The sequence below is a fragment of the Ambystoma mexicanum genome, chromosome 1q (assembly GCF_040938575.1).
Source record: "Ambystoma mexicanum isolate Mex_15411 chromosome 1q, UKY_AmexF1_1, whole genome shotgun sequence".
Taxonomy (NCBI): Eukaryota; Metazoa; Chordata; class Amphibia; order Caudata; family Ambystomatidae; genus Ambystoma; species Ambystoma mexicanum.
Genome location: NC_090922.1, coordinates 62047333 through 62069432, shown reverse-complemented (window position 1 = coordinate 62069432; position 22100 = coordinate 62047333). Strand labels below are relative to the sequence as shown.

Genomic DNA, 22100 nt, shown 5'->3' with positions numbered 1-22100 from the left:
TAGACAGAGGGAACTCAGACCAGCTGGAGGAAGGTTCCACCATCTTGTTCATTCTCCCTCTCCCCTCCTCTTTCTTAACCCAAAGCACTTTCTGTGAGCTGTCAGAAGGCCAAGTCCACTTGACACAAGAACAGAGATTGGGCTCTTAAAGCAAGCCTGCTTTAGTCCAATGACCAGTAGACTTTTGCCTTTAAAAAGAAGATTTTCCCACTCCTTCTCTGAACCATCTCTATACTTCAAACCTTGGAGATTTGTTTTGGACCTTTTCGTAAAGCAGTCTTTTCGCAAGTCCACCAGTTGAGAAGTGGTGACAGAAAGTCCAAAGCAAAGGCAAGCTGCACTCCCTACCCATCATTAGGGAACACTGTGGGTGACCTGCTCATCGAGAAAGACCAGCCTCTCTGCCAGCCTCACTGGTACTTATTTATTTAAAATTGTTTTTTTATTACACACCTAATACCATACCTGTGTTTGGTTTCTAAGCGCGGATCCGGAATTCAAACCTCTGTTGCTCTGCGTGGTCTTGCGTCCAACACCAGCGCATTGCCCCTGTGCTATCCTCCGTTCACCCATGACCTCACTGTCCTGAAGGACCCCTGCGGGTGTTTGGGAGCCAGAGAACAAGGACTACTCTTGCCCCGAGACCCCGGAATAGGCCTTGCAGCTTCCGAGAGCCAAGACAACCAGGATTTCTGAAGATTAGCGGTCGAACTACTGTTGGCTGCGATCCGAGCACATACAACCAATTTCAAACCAACAGGACCATCCAGAGCTGCCTTTGACACTCACTGACCTTCGAAATGCAGTACCTCATTTGTTAACAAGATCGCCCCTGCACCGCACCAGCTGAAGCGCTTTGTTGCCTCGGATAAAGTAGCATTGCTGCAGCTCTACTGCTCAAACCAATGTTCGAACTGCCAGCCTCTTCATCGCTGATTGAACCGATCATGGTGTTCTTCCTGAGGTCTGACCCGGGAAGCTAAAACCAACTCCTCTTGTGCATCCTGAAATCAGTCCGTCCACTATCGAACCTTGACCTGAATATGGTGATCTGCATGATCCACATCTCTTTGAACCGCAAACTCCTTCAGTACAACCCCAACTTGACATCTGTTAGCCCTCCGGACTACTGCAACTGGCACATTAGAGGCAGAATTGGACTGCCAGCACAGCGCTAAGAAACCTGGTTCACCCAGGTCGAATCGCCAATACACAGCAGTGGTATTATTGCCTGATAATACCCCTCCCAGGTCCATTTTCTAGCCCTAGAGAGTGGCAAGGCCAGTTTAATCCCTTTTGCTACAAGATCAGATCCTTTTTGAAGAACATTGTGGTTTTTATTGCCTTTACTCATTACCAAGAGTGCTACATCTAGCATATTCTTTGTTGTAGCGTTTTCTATTTAGTTATTATTGCATATGTTGCGTTTAAATAAAGTGTATATGTATATTTGTATAGAACCTTGAATGGATTGTTGTACTGTGCTGTTTGGGTTGCTACAGTTTCACATTCACACCTCTCCAGAGTATAGCCTTCCCTCGGGCCACGTTACCACAAAACACAAAGGAGGGATCTCTCTTAACTAAGCCCATTTTATCTTTATGATTGGATTCACGCTTGGGTTTGTATATGGGTGAGGGCTGAATAGATGCTGTGGCAAGTCAGATATAGAAGGCAGACAAGAAGACATGGTTCAACACATTTTATTAAAGAAAAAGAAAAGCTAACTATCCCTATAACAAAGATGATGGGCAACTAACTTCAAAGAAGAAAAATAAAAATTCTGGTGCTAGTTAGGAGGTCTCACAAAAAACATGTCCTCTGTCCAAAACCTATTGTAGCCTATGCTCAGCCTACCACTACAACTAAACAATATAACTTAGCCTAAGTAAGTTGACTCACACTTTACTTGGCTCCTGGTGGCTGGTTTCTGACCCCTCCCCGTCCCCCGCCACCCCAGTTGTAACTCTAGCTCTCGCTCAGGCACAGGCCTGCTGATAGAGTTCAAATTTGGGTCCCAACAGCCTTTCTCTGTTCCTGGAGATGATTATTCGGGACACCCATGGAGTCTGCCGCAAAAGTTCAAAAAGTTCCTTTCCACATAAGAGTGGCTGGTGCTCTTAACCTTGCCTTCCTTGACAATCACAATGAGTCAATCTCTTGTTCACTCTGGTACTGTTGTTATATCTTGTAGCTCTGTTTGAGCCGTCTGCCCCTTCAGGCTGTTGCTTTCTTGGTGTGCCTTCACCCCCCCATTGTGGAGTATCCTCAGTGTCAGCCTGGTGTGGGCTTGCCGGCTTCTCAGGTCTTTGGATTCTTGGATTACATTCAACCCCTTGTAGGGGTACTCTCCATGTCAGCCCCTCATAGGCTTCTTTGGAACCTCTCTCCCCTCCTCCTGCTTCCTCTGCCCGCCTAGCAGTTTTCCTGCAGCGTTGTGGAGCAGCTTCTCCCGGTGCTGCGGAACTTCGACTCCATGGTCAGGTCTTCCTCCTGTCGTCAACCACCAGGACTTCGGGATTGCAGGACGCCGGAAGGCTGATTCAGCGGTGGTTTGTTCTATCAGTAAGCTGGGTCTGGAATCTCCACCTTCTCCCTGGGTTCAGCAGCGTTCCATGGGCCCCCCGCCGATCACGCCTCCAACATGGTCCTGCCACCCAGGTCCTGGAAGGGAGACGTCTCCCCTGGCGCAGATTGCTGGTTTTCATTGCCCGGCTATCTCTTTCCTACTTTATAGTCTTATAAACTCCTTCCTGGAACTTCAGGGGAGATGCCATTCAGGTATGGGGTCAACAGAACCCAAGTCACTCCCTTTTAAAGGTTCCTGAACATTAGGATACTTCTCAAGTGCCATATAACCAACCAATAATTGCAAGTCTGAATAACAGCGAGGTACGGTAGCATCTCTGCTTGAGGATGCCTTGTTCCCTCTTGCAGCGAGGGAGGGGAGAAAAGTGGGGGGATCATCACCAGTGACATCCCACTTTCCCTGTCTCCTAGAGTTTGCGTAGCTGGCTCACCTCCCTAGTCCCAAAGGAGGTGGCTCCCACTTGGGGAGAAAGGACAAATTCCTTGGATTCATCCCAGTGCTTTAGTCCCTACTCATCCTTGTACTCCAGCAGGGCAGAAGTCTACTTGTCACAACTAGTCTTACTGGACTTCTCAAAGTGACTACATTAGCCCGTAGGATGTAACTGGACAAACCCAATAGTTCTCTTGCAGATATGATTAAAGGGTGAATCTTGCTTGCAACGGCGGCTAAAACCATCAAGCTCAGGCACTTGAGGGAACCCTCCAGAAATGCCCAGCACCATGTACCACCACCAGGGACCCACGTGGATGACTGCAGAGACCAGCTCACTTGGAAAAAAAAGATAAGTTTCAGTTGGACGATGTTGGATTAAGCTTCTGGGAACTACTGTCTCCTTACCATCTGAGTCAGCCCCCGGTTATCTCCCCTAGCGCTGCTAGCCGGTCGCTGTTTAATGATGCCATAGGCAAACTTAAGATGCTGCCTAGCGTGACTACCAATACACTGCCTGTACCTGAAAGTAGTACCAATATGTTGCCTGTACCTAGAACTAGTACCAATGCACTGCCTGTACCTGAAAGTAGTACCAATATGTTGCCCGTACCTAGAATTAGTACCAATGCACTGCCTGTACCTGAAAGTAGTACCAATATGTTGCCTGTACCTAGAATTAGTACCAATGCACTGCCTGTACCTGAGGTTAGTGCCTATGTGCTCTCCAGTCATGGTGACCATCAGGTGATATTGGGAGGAAACAATTCGAGTGCCCATCCTAGTCCTCCACCACAGATTAGGGCCACCACCCCATTGCATTTCACCAAATAAGCCGCTCCTAGACCTGATGGTAATTGCCCCATCCCACAGCACCACACATATCTATTTAGGTGTGCCCTAATCAATGCAAGGTCCCTTCCAGCTCATGCCTTGGACATTCATGACCTCATCACGATAGGAAACCTAGATCTTTTGGTCATTACTGAGACCTGGCTCCATGACGACTCCGGACCCTCTTCAGCCCTAGCCCTCCAACTTGGTTACACCATCTTTAGGCAAGACCGCCCACTGCTCAAGGGTGGAGGAGTAGCCCTTATCGCCAAAGAATCCATCAATGTTAGAAAGGCTCAAGGTGAACTAGGACTCAACAGTTATTATCTGGTTGTGAAAGTCTCCCCCTTCACCCAACTGTACCATTACCTTCCAGATTGTGTACCGTCCCCATGCACCGGCATTAGATTTTCAAGACTCCCTCTTACACGCCATCTCGGGCAACCTTAAAATAATCCACAAAATCTATCATTCTGGATGACCTGAATTAAGGTCTGAATGACGCCTCGGACTCTCAGGCAGCCACACTTAACCATGCCCTCTCCACTCTAGAGTTCAAGCTAGCAGTCACGAAGCCAACCCACATAAAAGGTTGCACCCTTCATTGGATTGCCCATCACAATTGCCCTGCACATATCACCTGCATCACTCCCATCACGTGGTCAGACCATTACGCCATCCGCTTTGAACTCAATTTGACTAAAGAGCCCTCGGCCAGGGTCCCCCCCTCCCACCAGCCCATGCTAGAAGCTCCTGCCTTCTCACCAAAGAGAGACTTCTTCCGCACCTACTCGTACCTGCTCTTCAACCAGCATTCTCCACTAACTCAGATACGCAGGCCACTAACTATATCAAAGCCATCTCCCAGACGGTTGACACCATTGCGCCACTTACCCTCAGAAAGGGTAAACGCTCCAAAAACACCAACTCCTCGTTCTCACCCCCAACTCCTCGAACTACGAAAAATAACTGCACTGACCTCATGGCAAATCAAACCAAATGACTCCACTAGACTTGCACTCAAAACCTTATCCAGAGAATACAAAAATGCTATAATTAAAGCAAAATCAGACTCCTTCAACACTAGGATTTCTAACGCCAAATCAGGCTCAAGAGAGATATTCTCCATCTTCAGAGAACTTGAGTCTCCAGCTCAGGACACACATACCCTCTCAAAGGATAAAGAATGGTGTAATAGTGTCCAAGAAGCCATGCTAAACAAACTCAACTTGTTGCAAAACAAAATTACTGAACACCAACAAGCGTTGGGAAAGCTTATCTCATCTATCTCGCATAAACCCTCACCAAAGGTTCCGCTATTCTCGTTTAAGGAAATGAGCGAACTAGAAGTGGCAGCACTCATCAAATCCATCAAACCCTCTAATTGCAAAGGAGACTCATGTCCAGCGCAGCTTATTAAAGAATGCGCAACCACGCTAACACCATTCATTACAGCCTTCATCAATGCCTCCTTCTCAAATGGCCAGGTCCAGGCCTGCCTTAAAGAAGCCTGGGTCTGACCAGTCTTAAAGAAACCAACTTCGACCCTAACACCCCAACGAATTACCAGCCCATTAGGACACTGTACCCTTTTTACTAAAAAATACTTGACAAAGCAGCTTACCTGCAAGTTCACCATTTCCATGAAACCAACAGCCTGCTAGATCTCAGGCAGTCCGGTTTCAGACCCGGCCATGGGACCGAAACCGCCCTACTAGACTTACAAAAACAGATTGACGGCCTTAGGGACGCAGGAAAACCAGCCATTCTTCTGCTCTTAGACCTCTCAGCTGCATCTGACTTGGTGAACCATGACACACTCTGCCACCACCTCTCATCTGCTGCTAACTTCTCTCCAGCAGCAACAGCCTGGATCACTTCATTTCTTCAAGAAAGAGTGATGAAAGTATTTTCAGATAAAGCGTGTGCCAACCCCAACGTCATTAAGTGTGGGGTCCCTCAAGGATCTTGCATGTCGCCCACCCTATACAACCTTCTAATACGGCCCCTCTTTAGCTTCCTGGACAAGCGTGGCATCACATACACTAATTATGCAGATGACACGCAGATCCTCATACCCTTCACAGGGGACTACGAAGCAGACAGCAAATCTCTTAACTCCATATATGCTGAAACCCAAATCTGGATGGCAGATAATTGGCTATGCATTAATGGTGAAAAGACAGAGATTCTACTTTGGAGCACACCAGGCACCCTTAAAAAACTAGACGTGATATACAAATCTTTCTCGGATGACAACACACCCATCAAAGTTGCTCTTACTGTTAAAACACTAGCAGTCTTCCTTGACTCAAACCTATCTATGAATCGGCAGGTTAGTGCCATCTCTTCCGCAGCAGCTTACCACTCAAAATTGATCACTGTAGCCAGACCATTCCTAACAAAAGATAACTGCATTACCATAGCCAGAGCAATTGTGGGGTCTACGCTAGATTATTGCAATGCACTCCTGGCTGGCACCTCCCCTAGAAACATTAGGAAACTCCAGACAGTACAGAATAATGCACTGAGAGCAGCCATGGGCATAGTCAAACGTGAACATATATCAGCAACCAGAAAACTTGTCCACTGGCTACCGTTAGGGAATGTATCCTGTTTAAAACCCTAGCACTTACAGATAAGTGTCTGCACGACACCGGTCTCCTGTACCTATCTCAGAGGATTACCAAACCCTCTTCGGATAGACCAACAAGAATGGCCTATGTAAACAGGATCACCATCCCTAAAACACTCAGAGCAAGTGCGGGAGGAACCTGCTTTCCAGTCATTGCAGCCTCTAATTGGAACCTGCTCTGCTCCCTACACACATCAGAATCATTGACTCTTACACAGCATTCAGAAAAGCTATCAAGACACTTATATTTTTATAACCACTGTATTGTGTGCATTTACCTTCCTCCGTACACACAAAGCAAGGCCTATGCTTTTTGTACGTTTTGTAAACCTGCATTTCCAATAACAAAGTCATTTTCTTGCAACAGTGCCTCGAAGCCCTTGTTGTAGTGCGTTATACAAATTCAAATAAATACATGTGCAATCATTTGGGCTGGTCACAGGTGACCGTGCAGCTCAGCAACACATTAAGCAGCTAAGCCTTCTTAGCAGGTTGGGAAAGAGTTCTGCAGCCGGAGCATGAACAATGCAGAACTCTTACTGGGATTGGAATCTGTAACTGCTGATCTATCTCACCAGCTTGCCCTAGGTGATTTATAGAATATGCAGAGTCCTTGAGATTTTGTTAGGTCTGGAGGGCTACGGTTTACCAGCATTCTTTGCAGAACTTCATAGAAGAACCGGGGCAGTTAGAGGAATTATAATGTGTGACGTACATTTGAACAGAACTCACTTGAGGCCATTCCTAGCAGGTGCTTGTACCCTCCGAATAGCCCAGATTTGCCCCCCTGTAAAGACCGGAAGCCGGACCTGTGAACCCCAGGGAATTGGATCTATGAGAAGTTTGCAGCTTCTGACATTGTAATAGTGATGTCAAAGAAAAACAAAGCTGGACACTAGTAGTGCATATAGTGGCAGGGCAGAGAGCAAAGGCACAGTTTCACTACAAAGTCCACCTCTGCAGAGCGCCTGAATTTGTAATAAGTGACATCACCTTGACGCCATCTCCAAGGCTCTCCCGTTCTCTGGATTGTGGTATGCAGACTGCTGTGCTGAAGAGCAACAAACAGAATGGCAAGGGTGTAAGACTTAAAACCCATTAGTACCCATCTAATAGCATCACATTGACAGTCTTTTGGCTAACATGGCAAAAAGCCTACAGCACCGTGCAGCCCAAAGCAGCCATCATCCTACTCCCCAGTAAACTTTCTGGGTGAGAGAATTCAACCCAGTATAAAATGAAGTGCTCAAGAGAGCCCCACAATATCCCCCCCCCCACCCTGGAAGTGAAATGGGCTACTGCATGAGGCACTTGAGTAGATGTCAACCTCACAGAATGCATTTCATTTTTAAAAAGCTAAATGTTCAGGGATTTCAAATTTGCAAAAGGAGCCCCAAAACTGGAATTCCGACCCGGCATTGTGGCCTTTCTACATGCCCTAAATATAATATTCATAAGAGCAGAGTTGACGTGCTCCATTACCTTCAGAAAAATATAGAAAAGTTGTGATCTACAAGTAGTTCGTCACAGCAAAGAGCTGGATGGACATTGGAAAGATCTTTTTTTCCCCTTTACCCTTTGTTGCCCAAACATTGACAAGGGTTGCAGTTTGAAGTTTCTCTACTACTATGGAAGTGAAAAGCCATTTTTGCTGAGAGGATTTCTAGATTAGCAGTGTTAATGTTTAGTAATGTACATGGGCTTGTTTACTTCACATCCAAGGTGCTTCTAGACAACATATACAGTGACATGGGTCCAAAGCCAGAAAAGAAAAGAAAAAAAAAACACAATGAAAAATGTTACACTCCTCCCGATTCCATCGCTGTTGCACGGGGTCTTTTACTGTAGAAGCACTCTGCTGGCCCACTATGTTTACAGATGTGTAGCCCCTCATCTGCTTTTACTGAATATAGACAGCAACATTTATAGACACAAATAAATGCATCAGTCCTACTCCTGGGAACCCCAGTCAAGCAGCTTTCAGTTTACAACCATTTCTCATGCAGATGGTAACTTCAGTGTACCTCCCATTCACAGCATACCCGCCTAAATGCCCACAAAAGGTGTAGTGGTTACTGTTCCTTCAAGCGTCCCCGCCCATCCCCCTCTTGCCTGTTTTAGTTTCTAGGTAACGGGCCGGGAGTGTGGGGCTAGTGATGGCAGCTAGCTCCACTCAACCACGAGTCCCTCCATCCACTTGGCTAAGGTACCTAGGAGTGCAAACATGACATTTTAACAATTTTGAAAGTTCAATTGAAACAAAACAGTTGCAAAATCAGGCATCAACTGTAGGACATGGCAACAACTTTGGCTACCTTTGGTTCCGTAGGAGAGTCGCTATGTAACGAGATTTAATATGCATTCTGAAGTTCTAAACTTAGAGCCCTATATCATTCAATTTCCTTTTAAGGCTGCGTCACAGGGTTGTCTGAGACCAATACAAAAAATACCAAAGGGCCAGTTTAGAGTAGAAATGGGATCTTCCCAAAGCACAAGTCACCAGGATGGCCCTCACCTTAACATGGCCTCAGCCCCTGCAGGACCCTCTCCGGGTTCTTCCTGGTGGCACAGGCTCTCGGCCCGCTTCAACGTCCTGCCCAGTCCTTATAGTTTAGAAGGTTGTTTAGTGCCTCGCCACCCTCCGTTTACTGGGAGTTGCAGTCTTCGGGGTTTCCTAAACCCTTCCGAGTTCTAGTTCGACTTCCCACGATCTGACGAAGCGTCCTTTGGTCTCTGTTAACTGGGGGCCTCTTGCTCCTTGCCTCTCCTATCCTACAAAACCCACTCCTGTTCGTCCTACCACTGTGTCCTGAACAGCGCCGATCTGGTCGAATGGAATGTTTGTGTCCTGGCTGACCATGGCACGGTGTTCAGTCCCCTCCTCACCACTTGATGTTATCACTGGCAGCTCTTAGCGTTATCCCTTCCAGGATATGACCTTTTTCCCTTTGAGTTATCACTTCCACCTCTTTAAAGCCACTGCTGTTCTCAGCGCCTCCTATCCTTTTGGTCTTACCAACTCTTCCAGACTACCTCCCTCTCCAGGTTTCCGCCCCCTACTTCAACCTCCGAGTACTCCCCGCCATTTCCTGCTCTCAACACCTGCCACCGTCAGCCTTTGCTTTCTTTCACTCTCTCCAATCTAACGCCACTGGCAACTTTGCACCTCCTGCTTTTCCAACACCACACTGTATGACTGGCGTGTACGCTTTTTATAGTGCTCTCCCACCTCGCCTGGGGTTAGGACTTCTGGTATACTTCTGCACCTGCGTCTTATCATATGGGCATAGTCTGGATTGGCGGCTGCTCCCAGGTGCACCTGGCCATGCTAAGAGTGAAGACCAAGTCTTCATCTGACCTGATTGAACCCAAGTTTCCTAATATCTCAGCGTGGAGTTGTGTGACCTTTATAATACAAGGTATTTTAGGAAGTGTCTGTTCGCAGTAAATGTGCACATTGCATCCTTTGTGAAGGAATGCACTGCTGGGAGACCATGGATTCACACACTTGCATCTGCATCAGGCAAACGTCGGGCAGGCAACGGTGTGTCAAGTGCAGGGTTCTAGAGCACGCACACAATAATCTGTGAATTTGCAACAATATTGAGAGCAGGTCTCTGGATATCACAGAGCATTTCATTTGGGTCTGGATGGGAGTTCTCCAATGTTGGGTAAGTGGTAATAGTATCAAAACATGCCCAGGTAGTTTTGGTGAATGAAACAGACTGTGCATGAAAGGAAAACAGGAGTTTCGCTTACTATGACGTGGGGTCTGCCTAGAGAGCACCATGGCTATCGCGGCCGCCCTATTATGCTCTGAGGAGGGTGAAGACTACCCAGACGGTCCTGTGCTGACCCACAGAGTGTGTGGAAGGGTCAACGATACCTGGCCGATCCTGAACTGGGGTGGTGGGACTGTCCCCTGCCTTGTGACGGGGACCAAGAAAGGGTGATTGGGGGATCCTCCCTGCCACCTCCGGGTCCAACATTTACTGGCACCTAGTCCGGTCCAACATTTACTGGCACCCAGCCCTGACTCAGCCCATTGGTGGTCCCGAGAGCCAAGTTAGATGGGTTTAAAAAGGCTTAGAAAATGTGCAAGTCAAATAATCATTTGAACCAAGTCAGACATGCTACAAGTCCACCTCTAGTTCAGAGCCACACCAGCAAGGAATTGCGGGTATTCAAATTAGCCCAAACCAGTAGCTTATACTACACTAACGATCCCTAAAAAGGGTGGAACCAGGTATGTTGTTCTCAGCCGTTTTGACAAAGTTCTGTCTTGGGTTGATTAAGCCATGTATGAAGTAACACTGCCACGTAAGACAAAGGCAATCAATTTTCTGGAGGAAAAGTCTTGCATTTGGGATAATTTGCATCCCCACAATGCCTTGCTGATGTGGCACTGAATTAGCGGGACCTCTAGTGGGGGAGTTGTGGTATGTGCGACTTGGCTGAAATTCTTATATTTGACCACACACAGGTTTGGGGGAGCAAACTGCGTGCCCACTCAAGCACTCCTTCCCACCCCAAACCCCTCCTTCAGTCCCATAGCCCAAGATATTTTAGCCACAGCAGTCTGGGGGTTAAGCAATCGAGGAATTAATAAGCAGAAGCGAAAAAGCTGGCAAGCAAAACATTACAATCTTCGTACAACACAGAAAAACATCACCACCACTTCTGTAGAAACGTTCCTACGCTCCCCTCACCAATCTGCAGCCTAGGACTCAACCACATGCAGAAACAGAAGCTGAGGCAGCATCGCAACATTCCATTTTAGGCCAGGCTGGTTTAACCCATGTTCTCCCCGCTGAGCTCTCCTCTGACAGTTAATAGAACCAGTTCTCCCCAGAACCAGCAAGTATGGGGAATATAGGAGTTCATATGATTTGGTATAATATAGAGCTTTCGCCAAAGCTCTGTACATAGGAAATTTTACATACAATTATCACCCAACAAAAGGTGGTACTCCTTTATTGACTTTGGAATGATTAAAGTCTGAGTTGGCCATGTGGGGATTCAAACCTGCCGATCGCAGCGGCAACCCACTGAGCTATCTTTCCGGCAGTAGTCGGGGATCGTTAATAAAAGGGTGCCATGAGAAAAATGATTGCGAAGTCAGTTCTGTAAAAAGATTGATCCCAAGAAGTGTGCTTGTTGGCTCCTAGAATGCCCTCCACTTTTAACTTTTAAGAGGTGTGGGAAGGGGGGGGGGTGGGAGTCGATCTACTTATGTGTGGCCTGATGATGAATTAGTATTTTGCCGCCTAAACTGCTGTGATGTAACATCGGTTTGAAAAAAAAGCACCTTTCCACAGTGTTAGTCCAGTGGTGCAATATTTGGCACACCTCTTACCCGAGGAAGGTGGAACCCAAACTCAGTCCCAGAATATCCCCGCCACCACCACCTCCCGAGCATCAGTGAACAAACACAATGGCTGGTACGGCTTCCGGTTTCTGCAATGCTAGTGGGCAAGGCTACACCATGGGGAAAAGCGGCAGTGACTTATGGATTGGGCTGCTCTCGTCTCAAAGCGTGGGCTCTCCTGGCTGAAAGAAAATGCCAGGCTCGTGTGATGCCATTCCAGTTTTCGGCGTTCTACATTTGCGAAGGATTCCACCCAGAGTCACAAATATCAGCATACATTTTATAATTGCCATATTAGAAAAGAAAGAGGATTTCCCGCGACGTGCCAATTTCCGCCATGCTCTACGCTTCCAGGGATAGCTGGAATTAATCTTAATATACCCAGTTAGACCCTGCTCCAAGTCATGCACACAGAACGACGAATGCTTGGACACCGATGGCTCAAAAGTCCAATACGAGCAAACCTGGAGCTTGGTAGCCCCCATGGTTGAACAGTACCTGGAATACTACAAGGTCGGCAGACTCCAGTTTCTTCTGCTCTTCCACAATATCTGGGCTGAGGCGACCTTCTTTCCACGCCTGCAGGGACTCTGCCCCGTACTTGAAGTTATCAGGCTCCTTGGGATCACCTGAGGAAAGAGTGACATCTTGTGAAACGCAGCCTCAGAGAGAAACACAACAGATGCGCTAATACAGCCAGGTTCATTACCTAATATATCGTCTCGCGACACCAGCGGGTTAAACTTCATGGCGTAAAGATCCGACACCATCACCTCCCAGCCTTTCTTCTTCAGCGCTTCCAAGGTAGCGTCCTTCATGGCATGGCTGAAGGACGTCTTCTCCTGGTGGGCAAGAACGACCAGAGCCCTCTTGACTGCAGAACAAAACAGAAGCTACTATGAGTGCTTAAAGCAGGGGGTCCACAGGTCCTTACGTTTTAAACCACACCAATCGCAGCAAAACAGACATTTATGGGACTAAACAGGGCAAATGGACCTATCAAAACAATACAAGTAAGCAAAAGCACCCAGTGGCTTGGGAGGAGTGGAACATTGCTTATCTGCACAACATTATCTTTCGGCAGTTGCCTCTTGTGCATTGGATTAAAAGATTGAGGCAGGAGTATTTTTATGAGCACTTTTGAAAGTTTCGAGAGAAAGGGTATTTTGAGGAGTAAACAAGAAAAAAAGACAAATCACATTAGACTGGAATGCTTTGAAGCTTACACATTTTTGGAGGATTAAGAAAGACATTTTTGTTCAGCTTATTTCGAATCTTGGAAAGACTCAAAACATTACACCAAAAAAGTAAAATCATACAGCAATTCAACCATTACACATCTATTGATGAAATATACCGAGTACCCAACAGAGGGCAACATCCAGCACACAGATAAATCCCTAACACACAATGTAAATCCTCCTGTGCGTTCACTCAGGAAGAGATGAGGTCATGCATGAAGTCCAGTGTAGTGGTCTGTTTGATGGTGCTCCCTGCGCAAAAGTAACTCGGGCAGCAGCTTGCATACCCAAGATAAAGCGCGTAGATGTGTTTGAGGCAAAATGCAAAGCCAGAATGATATCACTTTAGTCCATAAAAGGATGGATATTGATATCCCTTTAGTTTGTAAAGGATGGATATTCAATGTACAGCCCCAGACGCGGCACGGCCCTCAACAGGTTTCATGAAACAAGAACTCAAAGACTAAGTTGTCCAGAACAAAATCCGATGGGGAAAAACCCGACCAATTGCACAATCTAGGCTTGGGGCAGATCCTACAAACAAGCACATCAGAGTATATCTTGGAATCTGAATAATTATCCAAATCTCAGGATCCATAGTACCAAATACTGCATCTCCCGGAGAGTATGCTGCTCTACTTAGCTCCCAGCATATTCACACAGATTACACATATACAAGCAGGCTACACATTTAAAGAGGAACAAGTCAGTACATAATAAATGGGAACATTTTCTATTCATGCGGTCAAACGAGTACATTTTTTGGGTAGAGTGTAAGCGTGATTGAGAAAGTTTGCATTTGACAGGCTCACATGGTTACATAACATTTGAGATATTAAGCATCAAACCCATGTCTTTACTGTATAACATTTGTAACGCAGAACCAGGGACCCAAAACAAACGTACATCTAGGACAAAAGTTATAACATCAGCCTAGAAAAGCTAACAGTTCAGCAGAGTAGCAGAGACTGGAAGGGGAACTAGGAGAATAGGAATGTTTTCAATTTTTTCCTAAATACTTCTGTTGATTTTATCTCTCTTAAGTCAATCGGAGGGCATTCCATGCTGGTGTTACATGTGGGTATCTTCAATTGATGCGTGCTGTTGGATCTAAGAAGTCTTACATTAGATTTCTCAATAAGCAACTCCTTCAAATATACTGGCATCCGTCCTGTACGGCATTTATGAGTGACCAGAAGTAGGCAATACATTAATCTGGATTCCACTGGGAGCTAGTGCAAACTCCTTCTGGCCTCCGAAACTTGATCTCTCCAGCTGAGGCATTTAACCACTCTAACCGCAGTTTTGGATCACCTGTAGGCGGTTACATTCAGATTTTGTAGCGCAAATCAGGAAATTACAGCAATCTTCGACCCTACAATGGCCCTAGCAATAGTTTCTGCATTAATCTGGGAGATATATGGCCAGAGGTGGGCTAGCAATTGTATGTAGTAGGCTGAAGATGAGGCCAAACTACTAACATCTGCCTTCATATTTAAGTGCTGATCGAGTACAATGCCTAGACATTCACGTTCTTTTTAGTGACAATTTTACACTCTGCGATTGAAAAACAATCATACGTGGGTCCCAGCTTCTTTATCTTGTTCTGCGTGCCGATCACCATGAGTTCTGCCTTTTCTTTATTCAGGACCAGACTGCAAGATCCAGGTTTGTCTGAGGTCATATACCTTGTTTATGGAGATTTCATCCTCTGCATGTGATCCTTTCACAGGGATGACATATTGAGTGCCGGGGTGACAACTTCCAAAAACAATGAACAATTGCAGTATCCGTAGACAAAGCTTGGTCACCAGCACGCTTGACCCAGGTCATCAACCGATAAATCTTTCCAGCCCAAACTCATTGCAAATACAAGAACTTGAGTGATTCTTTAAAAAAGAAATGGCTCCATTAGAAGCATGCCAAGATCTAATGGTTGCTACAAGAAACTAAACAACCACCTCAAAGAACCCCAACCCTCTCTATGAAGGGTACAGTGAGCTATAATGTGGTTGTAGACCCTGCAAAGTGGGAACCTACCCAGAGTTTTTGGCTGCACTGGTTCCGAGTAGTGGGGATGCACTTGTTCTCCCACACATTTGTTTATTATTCACATACTTTGTTAGACTAGCGCTAAAATAATTGTCCAAGGCAAATAGTTCAACGCTGGCCATTAGGTTTTCACTTGCCACCCACTGGGATACTCAGCAACTCCTTTTCGTGTGGGTTTGCAGAAAGGTGGGCACCCTTTTTAATACACTGGAGAGTAGATGCCCTACTCTTCCAGGATGGAGTGCCAATCTGCAGCAGCCATTTGATTACGTATTCAAACGCCCCAACCGTAATATAAGACCCCCCATCCCACATGTATTTGCACTGATGCCCAACCATCCAATCAAGGCAGCAATCTACTATGATGAGGTCGCTGCCATCAGGATGAGAAGGGTCTACCAAGTTGGCTTTAGAGGAGTCTTTAGTTCGTGCAGAAGAAGTGATGGGTGCATATTGTATTTATCTTAGGAGGGCCCAAATATGTTGTGGGTTCATTACTTGCATTGACCGATAAATACTTACTGCCTAGCTTGGAATTCCATTTGTTGGTCTCGTCACAGATGGCTTCAAGGAAAGTCACGGATTTGAGATGTGGTAGAAGGGTTTGTCGCATGGAGACGTTCTGGACTGAGGGGGTGATGGATCTTAGGGGGTAATCGAGCTGATCCCTCAGCTTCCCCAGGGGGCTCCCTCCATCCAAACCTAGACTTCTCTGACATCAAAGGTTAACTTAAACACTAGAGATCAGTACCCCCCTGCCCCATCACCATCATCACAGCTTTAGCATGGGACGTCCTAAAGACTGAGGCCTTCTCTACCAGACTCGCCCTCCCCCACGGGACTTACCAAGGGGTACCCTACTCTAATCTATCTCCAATGACGGTATTTCTTGGTCCCTCTCCCTCTTGCCTCCTCTGTACCTCTGGTTTCGTATACACCCCCCTCTGCTCTCAAACCTACCTACTATATACCTTCAACTACACCACCCTGCTCCAGCCTCCCCCTTCCCTGCCACACTCTTCCCTTTCACTGCCCCCCTATTCCCACTCCCTCCCCTACCATTTACTCCTCCAAGCACTCTTTCAGTCACAGCTAGAGACTAGGTACCACGCCCTCTCTCTTTCGCTCACACACAGAAGACCTCACCTGCACTCCTATCCAGCTGCCTGAAAGGTTCCTCACCACTTTGCTTCAACTTTGGTCCTCCTTGTGGTCTCTCGGTCCACATGACCGCACCCGAACATCCCACACATTCGTGGTAGATTCAAAGGCTTTTTATGCTACTGTTTTTCTGGTTTTGTGTGCCCCTTTTCTTAACACTCACCCCCAACCTCTTCTCCGATTGCACATTTGTCCCACCCGACTATCAGGCCCTGTCAATATTTATCTTTTTGCCCTTGGTGTGGTTCTTTTCACCTTTCCAGAACAAATACTAGTTTTAGCCCTGCCCCCTTTTGTTATGCAGCCAATTCAACAGTATTTGGGCCCCCGCTGGAAATTGGGTCGGCATCTCCCTGGTGCGAGTACTTTTCCTGCTCTGGGCAGGCGCGTGTTACTGGAGTCCATCGGGACGGTGTGGGTTTCATACTGCAGCGTGCCGAGTAAGTTCAATCTGGCTAGGCCAGAGGTCTGTTCAATTGTGCTCCAGGTGGTCCTGAAAGAATGCACAAAGAACTCCGACCAATATGGAGCGAGCATGGCATTAGGTGACTGAAGTGATGCACTCATCGCATTCACTGCATGCTCAAGAGGGCTGGGGTTCATGGACTGCCCCGCCTCGCCTGCTTTCTCCAAACCACCCCCACTCCACCTCCACCTCCACCTCTCCTCTGCGATGCGTTCTGGTAGGCCACCTACCTGAGGTTGAGATGGGTCCTGTTCTCCCCTGAAAGGGTCAAGCCCTTGTCACAGTCTGCTCTGCTACATGTGAAAGAGCCTGATGGGATTGTTAGGTGGTCGGAGACCTACTAGCTGGTGCCTTTGGTGGTAGAGTTGTTCGTGGTGTTATGGTGCAGCCCTCTTAGGAACCCCTCACCTGAACAGATGAACCGGGTGGTGGTAGGGGCGCAAAATCAACAACTACAAGGCTGTCGGGCAAATCACTACTCCGTAGCTCAACAATGAATAGACCAAAACATGTCAAAAGAATCAGGGCACCGTGTGGCACAAGGAATGTCCGAGTATATGAGAGAACGGCGTCCACGTCTGTCTAAACCAGCATAGACCTTTGTTAACTAAGAAATCCTTGTATTCTCCTTTAGTGTCCTTTACCTTTGGTAAACACAGGGTGTGCTAATTTGCTGCAGCCCTTTAAATATGCAGATAAAAGTTATGCATTAACTCGGTTTCCTGCAAACTCCACTGTGGGTCTGTTTAGAGGGCAATTTGCTGACATGGCCATTACTTTGTGGTTGTTCGAATTATCATCACTTTTCTCGGTTTCTGGATTTATTAGAGGGTACAGGATTCAATACTCTGGTGGGGTGGCCTCCTATTAGCTTTGCTGGTCCCAGAAATAAGGAGGATTCAGGCTTAAGAGATCTGGAGGATAAAGTAAGGACCGCAGCGGATTAGACCTTACTTTCTGCTCGCAGTCCTATCATTCTTTGGGTTTTGAGAAATACCAAGGTATGTAGAGAGCACATTCCCTGATCCACCTTCAGGGACTGCCAAGATTCTGTGCATAATCTTCAGTGGGAACAGGGGAGCGAGGGGGTGGTGTTTCTTGTGGACCGTTGCACATTTGCACAGAGTTTGCTCTGACATGGGTTGTTCTAGGGTTTAAGGCAGGGTTTGTGGCATATTGTCCATAAGGCTGGGCTCGTGGTGCACCAAAGCCCTGAGATTCCTTTGATTCCAGAGGATAATCGGCCAAGCGGCAAATCTGTTGGAACAGGGAGCACCCTTGTGCATCTGAATCTTCAGAAATATGGTCTCCTTTAATCCCTTGGGCCCTGCAACTCTATCATGCCCCTGGTCCTCTTCGCCTCTCCCTTCCATTGATTCATGGTGTAAAATTGAAGGGGCCTGAGGCAGTCCTTATTTATTTATTTATTTATTACATTTGTACAGCGCACATGCAGCCCACGGGCATCAAGGCGCTGCTACTTGCAAGATCCTTAGTTACAGAGTTACAGAGATGGTTAGACATTTGTGGGATGCATTTGCAGGTAGTACATAGATACATTTAGTACATTTTGCAATGGGTCGCGGGTTAGTCTTTCATAGCCGATGGGTTGAATGTTGTGTAAAGAGAAGAGTTTTCATAGCTTTGCGGAAAGAGAGGAGGGAAACCTCACCTCAGAGCATGGGAGGTAGGGCATTCCAATGTGTGTGTGCGAGATATGGGAAGCTGGAGCCACCTGCTTTGGTTCTCTTTATTAGGGGCACACAGAGCATATTGGTATAAGGTGATCTGGTTGGTCTTGAAGAGGTGGCGGGGCGAATCCTTTGGGAAAGGTAGTCCGGTCCGGTGAAATGGATGCACTTATGGGCCAGAGTCAGAGCTTTGAAAATCATTCTTTCCTTAATTGGGAACCAGTGAGCTGATTTTCTGGCCTCTGAAATGTGTTCTCTTGGAGATGCTTTGGGCTGCACGGAGAGCATTGTTCTGTATGACTTGGAGCCTCTCCATGTTTTTAGCAGAAGTCCCTAGAAAGAGTATGTTGCAGTAGTCTGGCTTTGAACCAGTGATGGCTCTGACTATGTTAGTGCAGTTCTCTTTGGAGAGAAAAGGCCTGGCTGCATTGATTAATTTAGCATGATAGGCAGCAGAGGAGGCAATTGCACTGATTTGCCTATCGATGGATAGGTTAGAGTCTAGATAGACTCCAAGGGTTTTGACTGAGTCTGAGACTGGTATTTTGATGGAGTCAATGGTGAAGTGACTGAATTGTGAATTAAGGTTTTTTTATGTGTTGGGATAACCTACCAGGAGAAGTTCAGTCATGTCAGAGTTAAGGCATAGCCTTAAGATACGGATGGACTACCAATGTTACAATGAAATTGGGTCCCCACTGTTGGTTAGCACCTACAGTACATCTGAGGAGGTTGCGGTTGATCTGTCCACCCCCGGAATGTACCTCTTTCAGTGGTTACTAACAGCCTTAATATAATGAGTCTACGGTTAACTAACTGAGAATTTCTAGATCCGGAAGCAGCATCTCAATGTCACCAACAGTATATATTGACTAATCATATGGGTGAAAGAGCAGACCGGGCTTTTCATTTGGTCATTATTTGTGCCACTACTTCACACGTCTCCTTGTGCTTGGTCCTCCTAACCGAACAACGCCAAACACTTGAACTGGGCTGTTAGTCTAAAAGCCCTTTAAAGAGTCACATGGTTTGAATCACCTTCGGTAAACGATAGGGAAGGAAAGGAGAAGAAAATGTTGCTGTACCTGCTCAAATTCGCTCCGCTGCCCGTTTCAATGCGAAGCAGGATACAAAGGTTGCAGATGAAAAGTGGCTACACTGTCGCACAGGCCCAATCTGCCGAACACCCTTACCTGTGAGATGGCGGGGTGGGTCGGCGGGGGGACGAGACACTGTTTTAAAAAGCTGGCAAAGGTTTTCTAGGTCCACAGTGGATTGCAGGCGTCAGCGTCAAAGCTTTCCAATCCCTCTCCTGTTACTCCCAGACCCTCCTAGGGGTTCTTGGTTGAAATCCAGACTGTAAAATCAAGAACCAAATTAAATGAAGCATTTAGTATTTAAGGCAGTTGAAGACAATGAAATGAAAATGCAGAGCTCCAGTTTGTGGAACGCTGTATGGATGCTGCTGATCTGGGGGGGGTGGGTGGGTGGTATGAGCGGTGCAAAAAGTATCAAGGAAGGAGGGGAAACCAACCACGAGCCAGCTGTGTACTGTTAATCCCATTTTATTTTCTTGGGAGAATTAGCCTGGTTTTTTGGAATATAGTGGCCGGATATGCTGCTTATCTGGAGCTACGCTCAGACCTAGGCGCCTTCTTGTTCCAGGTAGGTCTTCCCATTGGTCGATCATTACACCTCGAACGGATTGCTTCACCTGGGACTATCCTATGTTTACAACAGAGACAAATGGTTTGATCATAGGACTAGGTGTGCCTTTATTTCACTCCTCCTTATGTTCCATCTACTGAGAACAGAGTGCTCGGAAAACCACCAAGTTTCTGGTGCTTTGCAAATGCCGACGTTGGGCAAAGCTACTTACTTGCAGATCTTGGCTATATAGCTTTGAGTATGCATCGTAACATGCTCAGTTGGTTAAGAAAAATAGAGCACTGCCCCCGGCCCCCCCATCCCTGTTATGAAACTTCTGTACAGACTTATGCTGCACCATTGTGCATGCATGATCATGCCTTAACATTGGAAAGGTCTCTGGACTAAGCTTTAGGTCACCGTCACATGTGGGGCCATGTCAAGCCTGCGTCCAAACATGGTATATATTTTACACTTCGTATTCTTCTGTTCTCTGACAGCCTGACATATACCACTGGGTGGCACAAACATTCTGAGTGCTCAACTCATCAAAGGACCAAAGCTATCTGCATGAAGGCTCAACGGCCCATTATTTCCCACCCCATAGCCAACCTTGGAGTCTATGATCACTGCTCAACTGCTGGTCGGGTATTTGCCATGCACTTCATGTGGGCTTTAGGACTGGTATTGGGATGGAATCTGCCCAGCTTGCCTGGTTTCACAACGTCCACATGGCCACCAAAGCCAGTGATGATATAAGCTCAGTCAGGCTGGACCTCTCGGTGGCGTTTGACACTCTGGATCACGGTTCTTTTCCAGCACCATGACTATTTCCTGCCTATATATCCAACCAATCACGTTGCAGTCTCTCTCTATCCTTTTTCCCCCTTTTTCTCCACTCGAATATGTGGTGTCCCGCAGGATTTCTAACAGACTGCCTCCAATGCTCCTTAATCTCTACGTACAACCTCTTTCCGGTCTGATTTGCCTTTTTTCGACCTGAGCTGACGAGATGTACATCCTCAATTGCAGAGACTGTGACCCACTGCCTCCAAATTCCAGTGCTGTATGTCAGGAGGACCAAACTCGATTACCAAAAAAACAGTTTTGAGAGAATTGCTATTTAGGTCTGATAAGACCAATCACACTGCGTGGCCTTAGCACCCCCTCTGACCCCCCCCCCTCCTCCCCCACCCCAGCTCCCATTCCCCTCATTGCTGGGTTGCCTCTATAAAAAAAAATTATAATAATAATTCTTGGTATTTAATCATTCTGTCTCAAGTTTCTTCATGCTGTTCCGATCAGTGATAGCAATTACCAAAAAAGTAGTGGAACTGTGACGCCGGCCGGAGATGGAGTCGAAAATAAAGGAGCAACGTGCAACACATTTTTCAAGGGTTGCAGCCATGCTGGTTGCCCGCCAATTGAGTTGAAATAGATTTCAGTTTAGCGGGAACTGATATCCGATGGTGAAGTGGAGAAGTGTAATTCAACTTCATAAGAACAGTTCTGGAAGTGTGAAAATGGTTGCAAAAAGTAGTGGAGCTGTTGAACAGTAAAAAATAACAGTAGTGGAGCATCGCTCCCGATCATTCTCGCTCACTTCGTCTACTGGTTCCGATAAGATTTCCTCTTTTACAAGTCTTCCCTTTCCTTACTCTACCTACCTACCTACATTTCTGCTGCTCGGCTCTTATCCCATCTTGTCGACGATGCCAACTCCCTCCACCTGGGTCGCAGTGCTTTAGTATTCGCAACCTGCTAGTCGATCCTCGCATATCACCCCTTTTCTGGCCAAAATCCACAGATCCCCTGCTGAAGAGTAATTTTCAATACTTGATGTAAGCTTCATCAGGACCTAGCTAATCTTTGTACCGGCTTCTTATCCTATTGCCTTAAGTGGTATGCCCCCACCAGATCACTTCCCTCGGTTGGTTGTTCGTTGTTCAACATTACAAAGTTCCGCTCAAACTGCAAAGGTGC

At 46.7% G+C, this 22100-nt stretch overlaps 1 protein-coding gene across 3 annotated transcripts in view; it reads right to left on the bottom strand.

The window, feature by feature from the left end:
* Positions 1–22100, bottom strand: part of NQO1 (NAD(P)H quinone dehydrogenase 1) — a 182823-nt gene that overhangs the window by 74231 nt on the left and 86492 nt on the right. For all 3 annotated transcript variants that reach the window (XM_069635519.1, XM_069635521.1, XM_069635520.1), the window contains exons 2-3: positions 12569–12733; positions 12358–12488 (exon numbers count right to left, since the gene is read on the bottom strand). In XM_069635519.1, coding sequence (XP_069491620.1) covers positions 12358–12488; positions 12569–12733 — 296 coding nt within the window. The remainder of the gene's footprint in view (positions 1–12357; positions 12489–12568; positions 12734–22100) is intronic.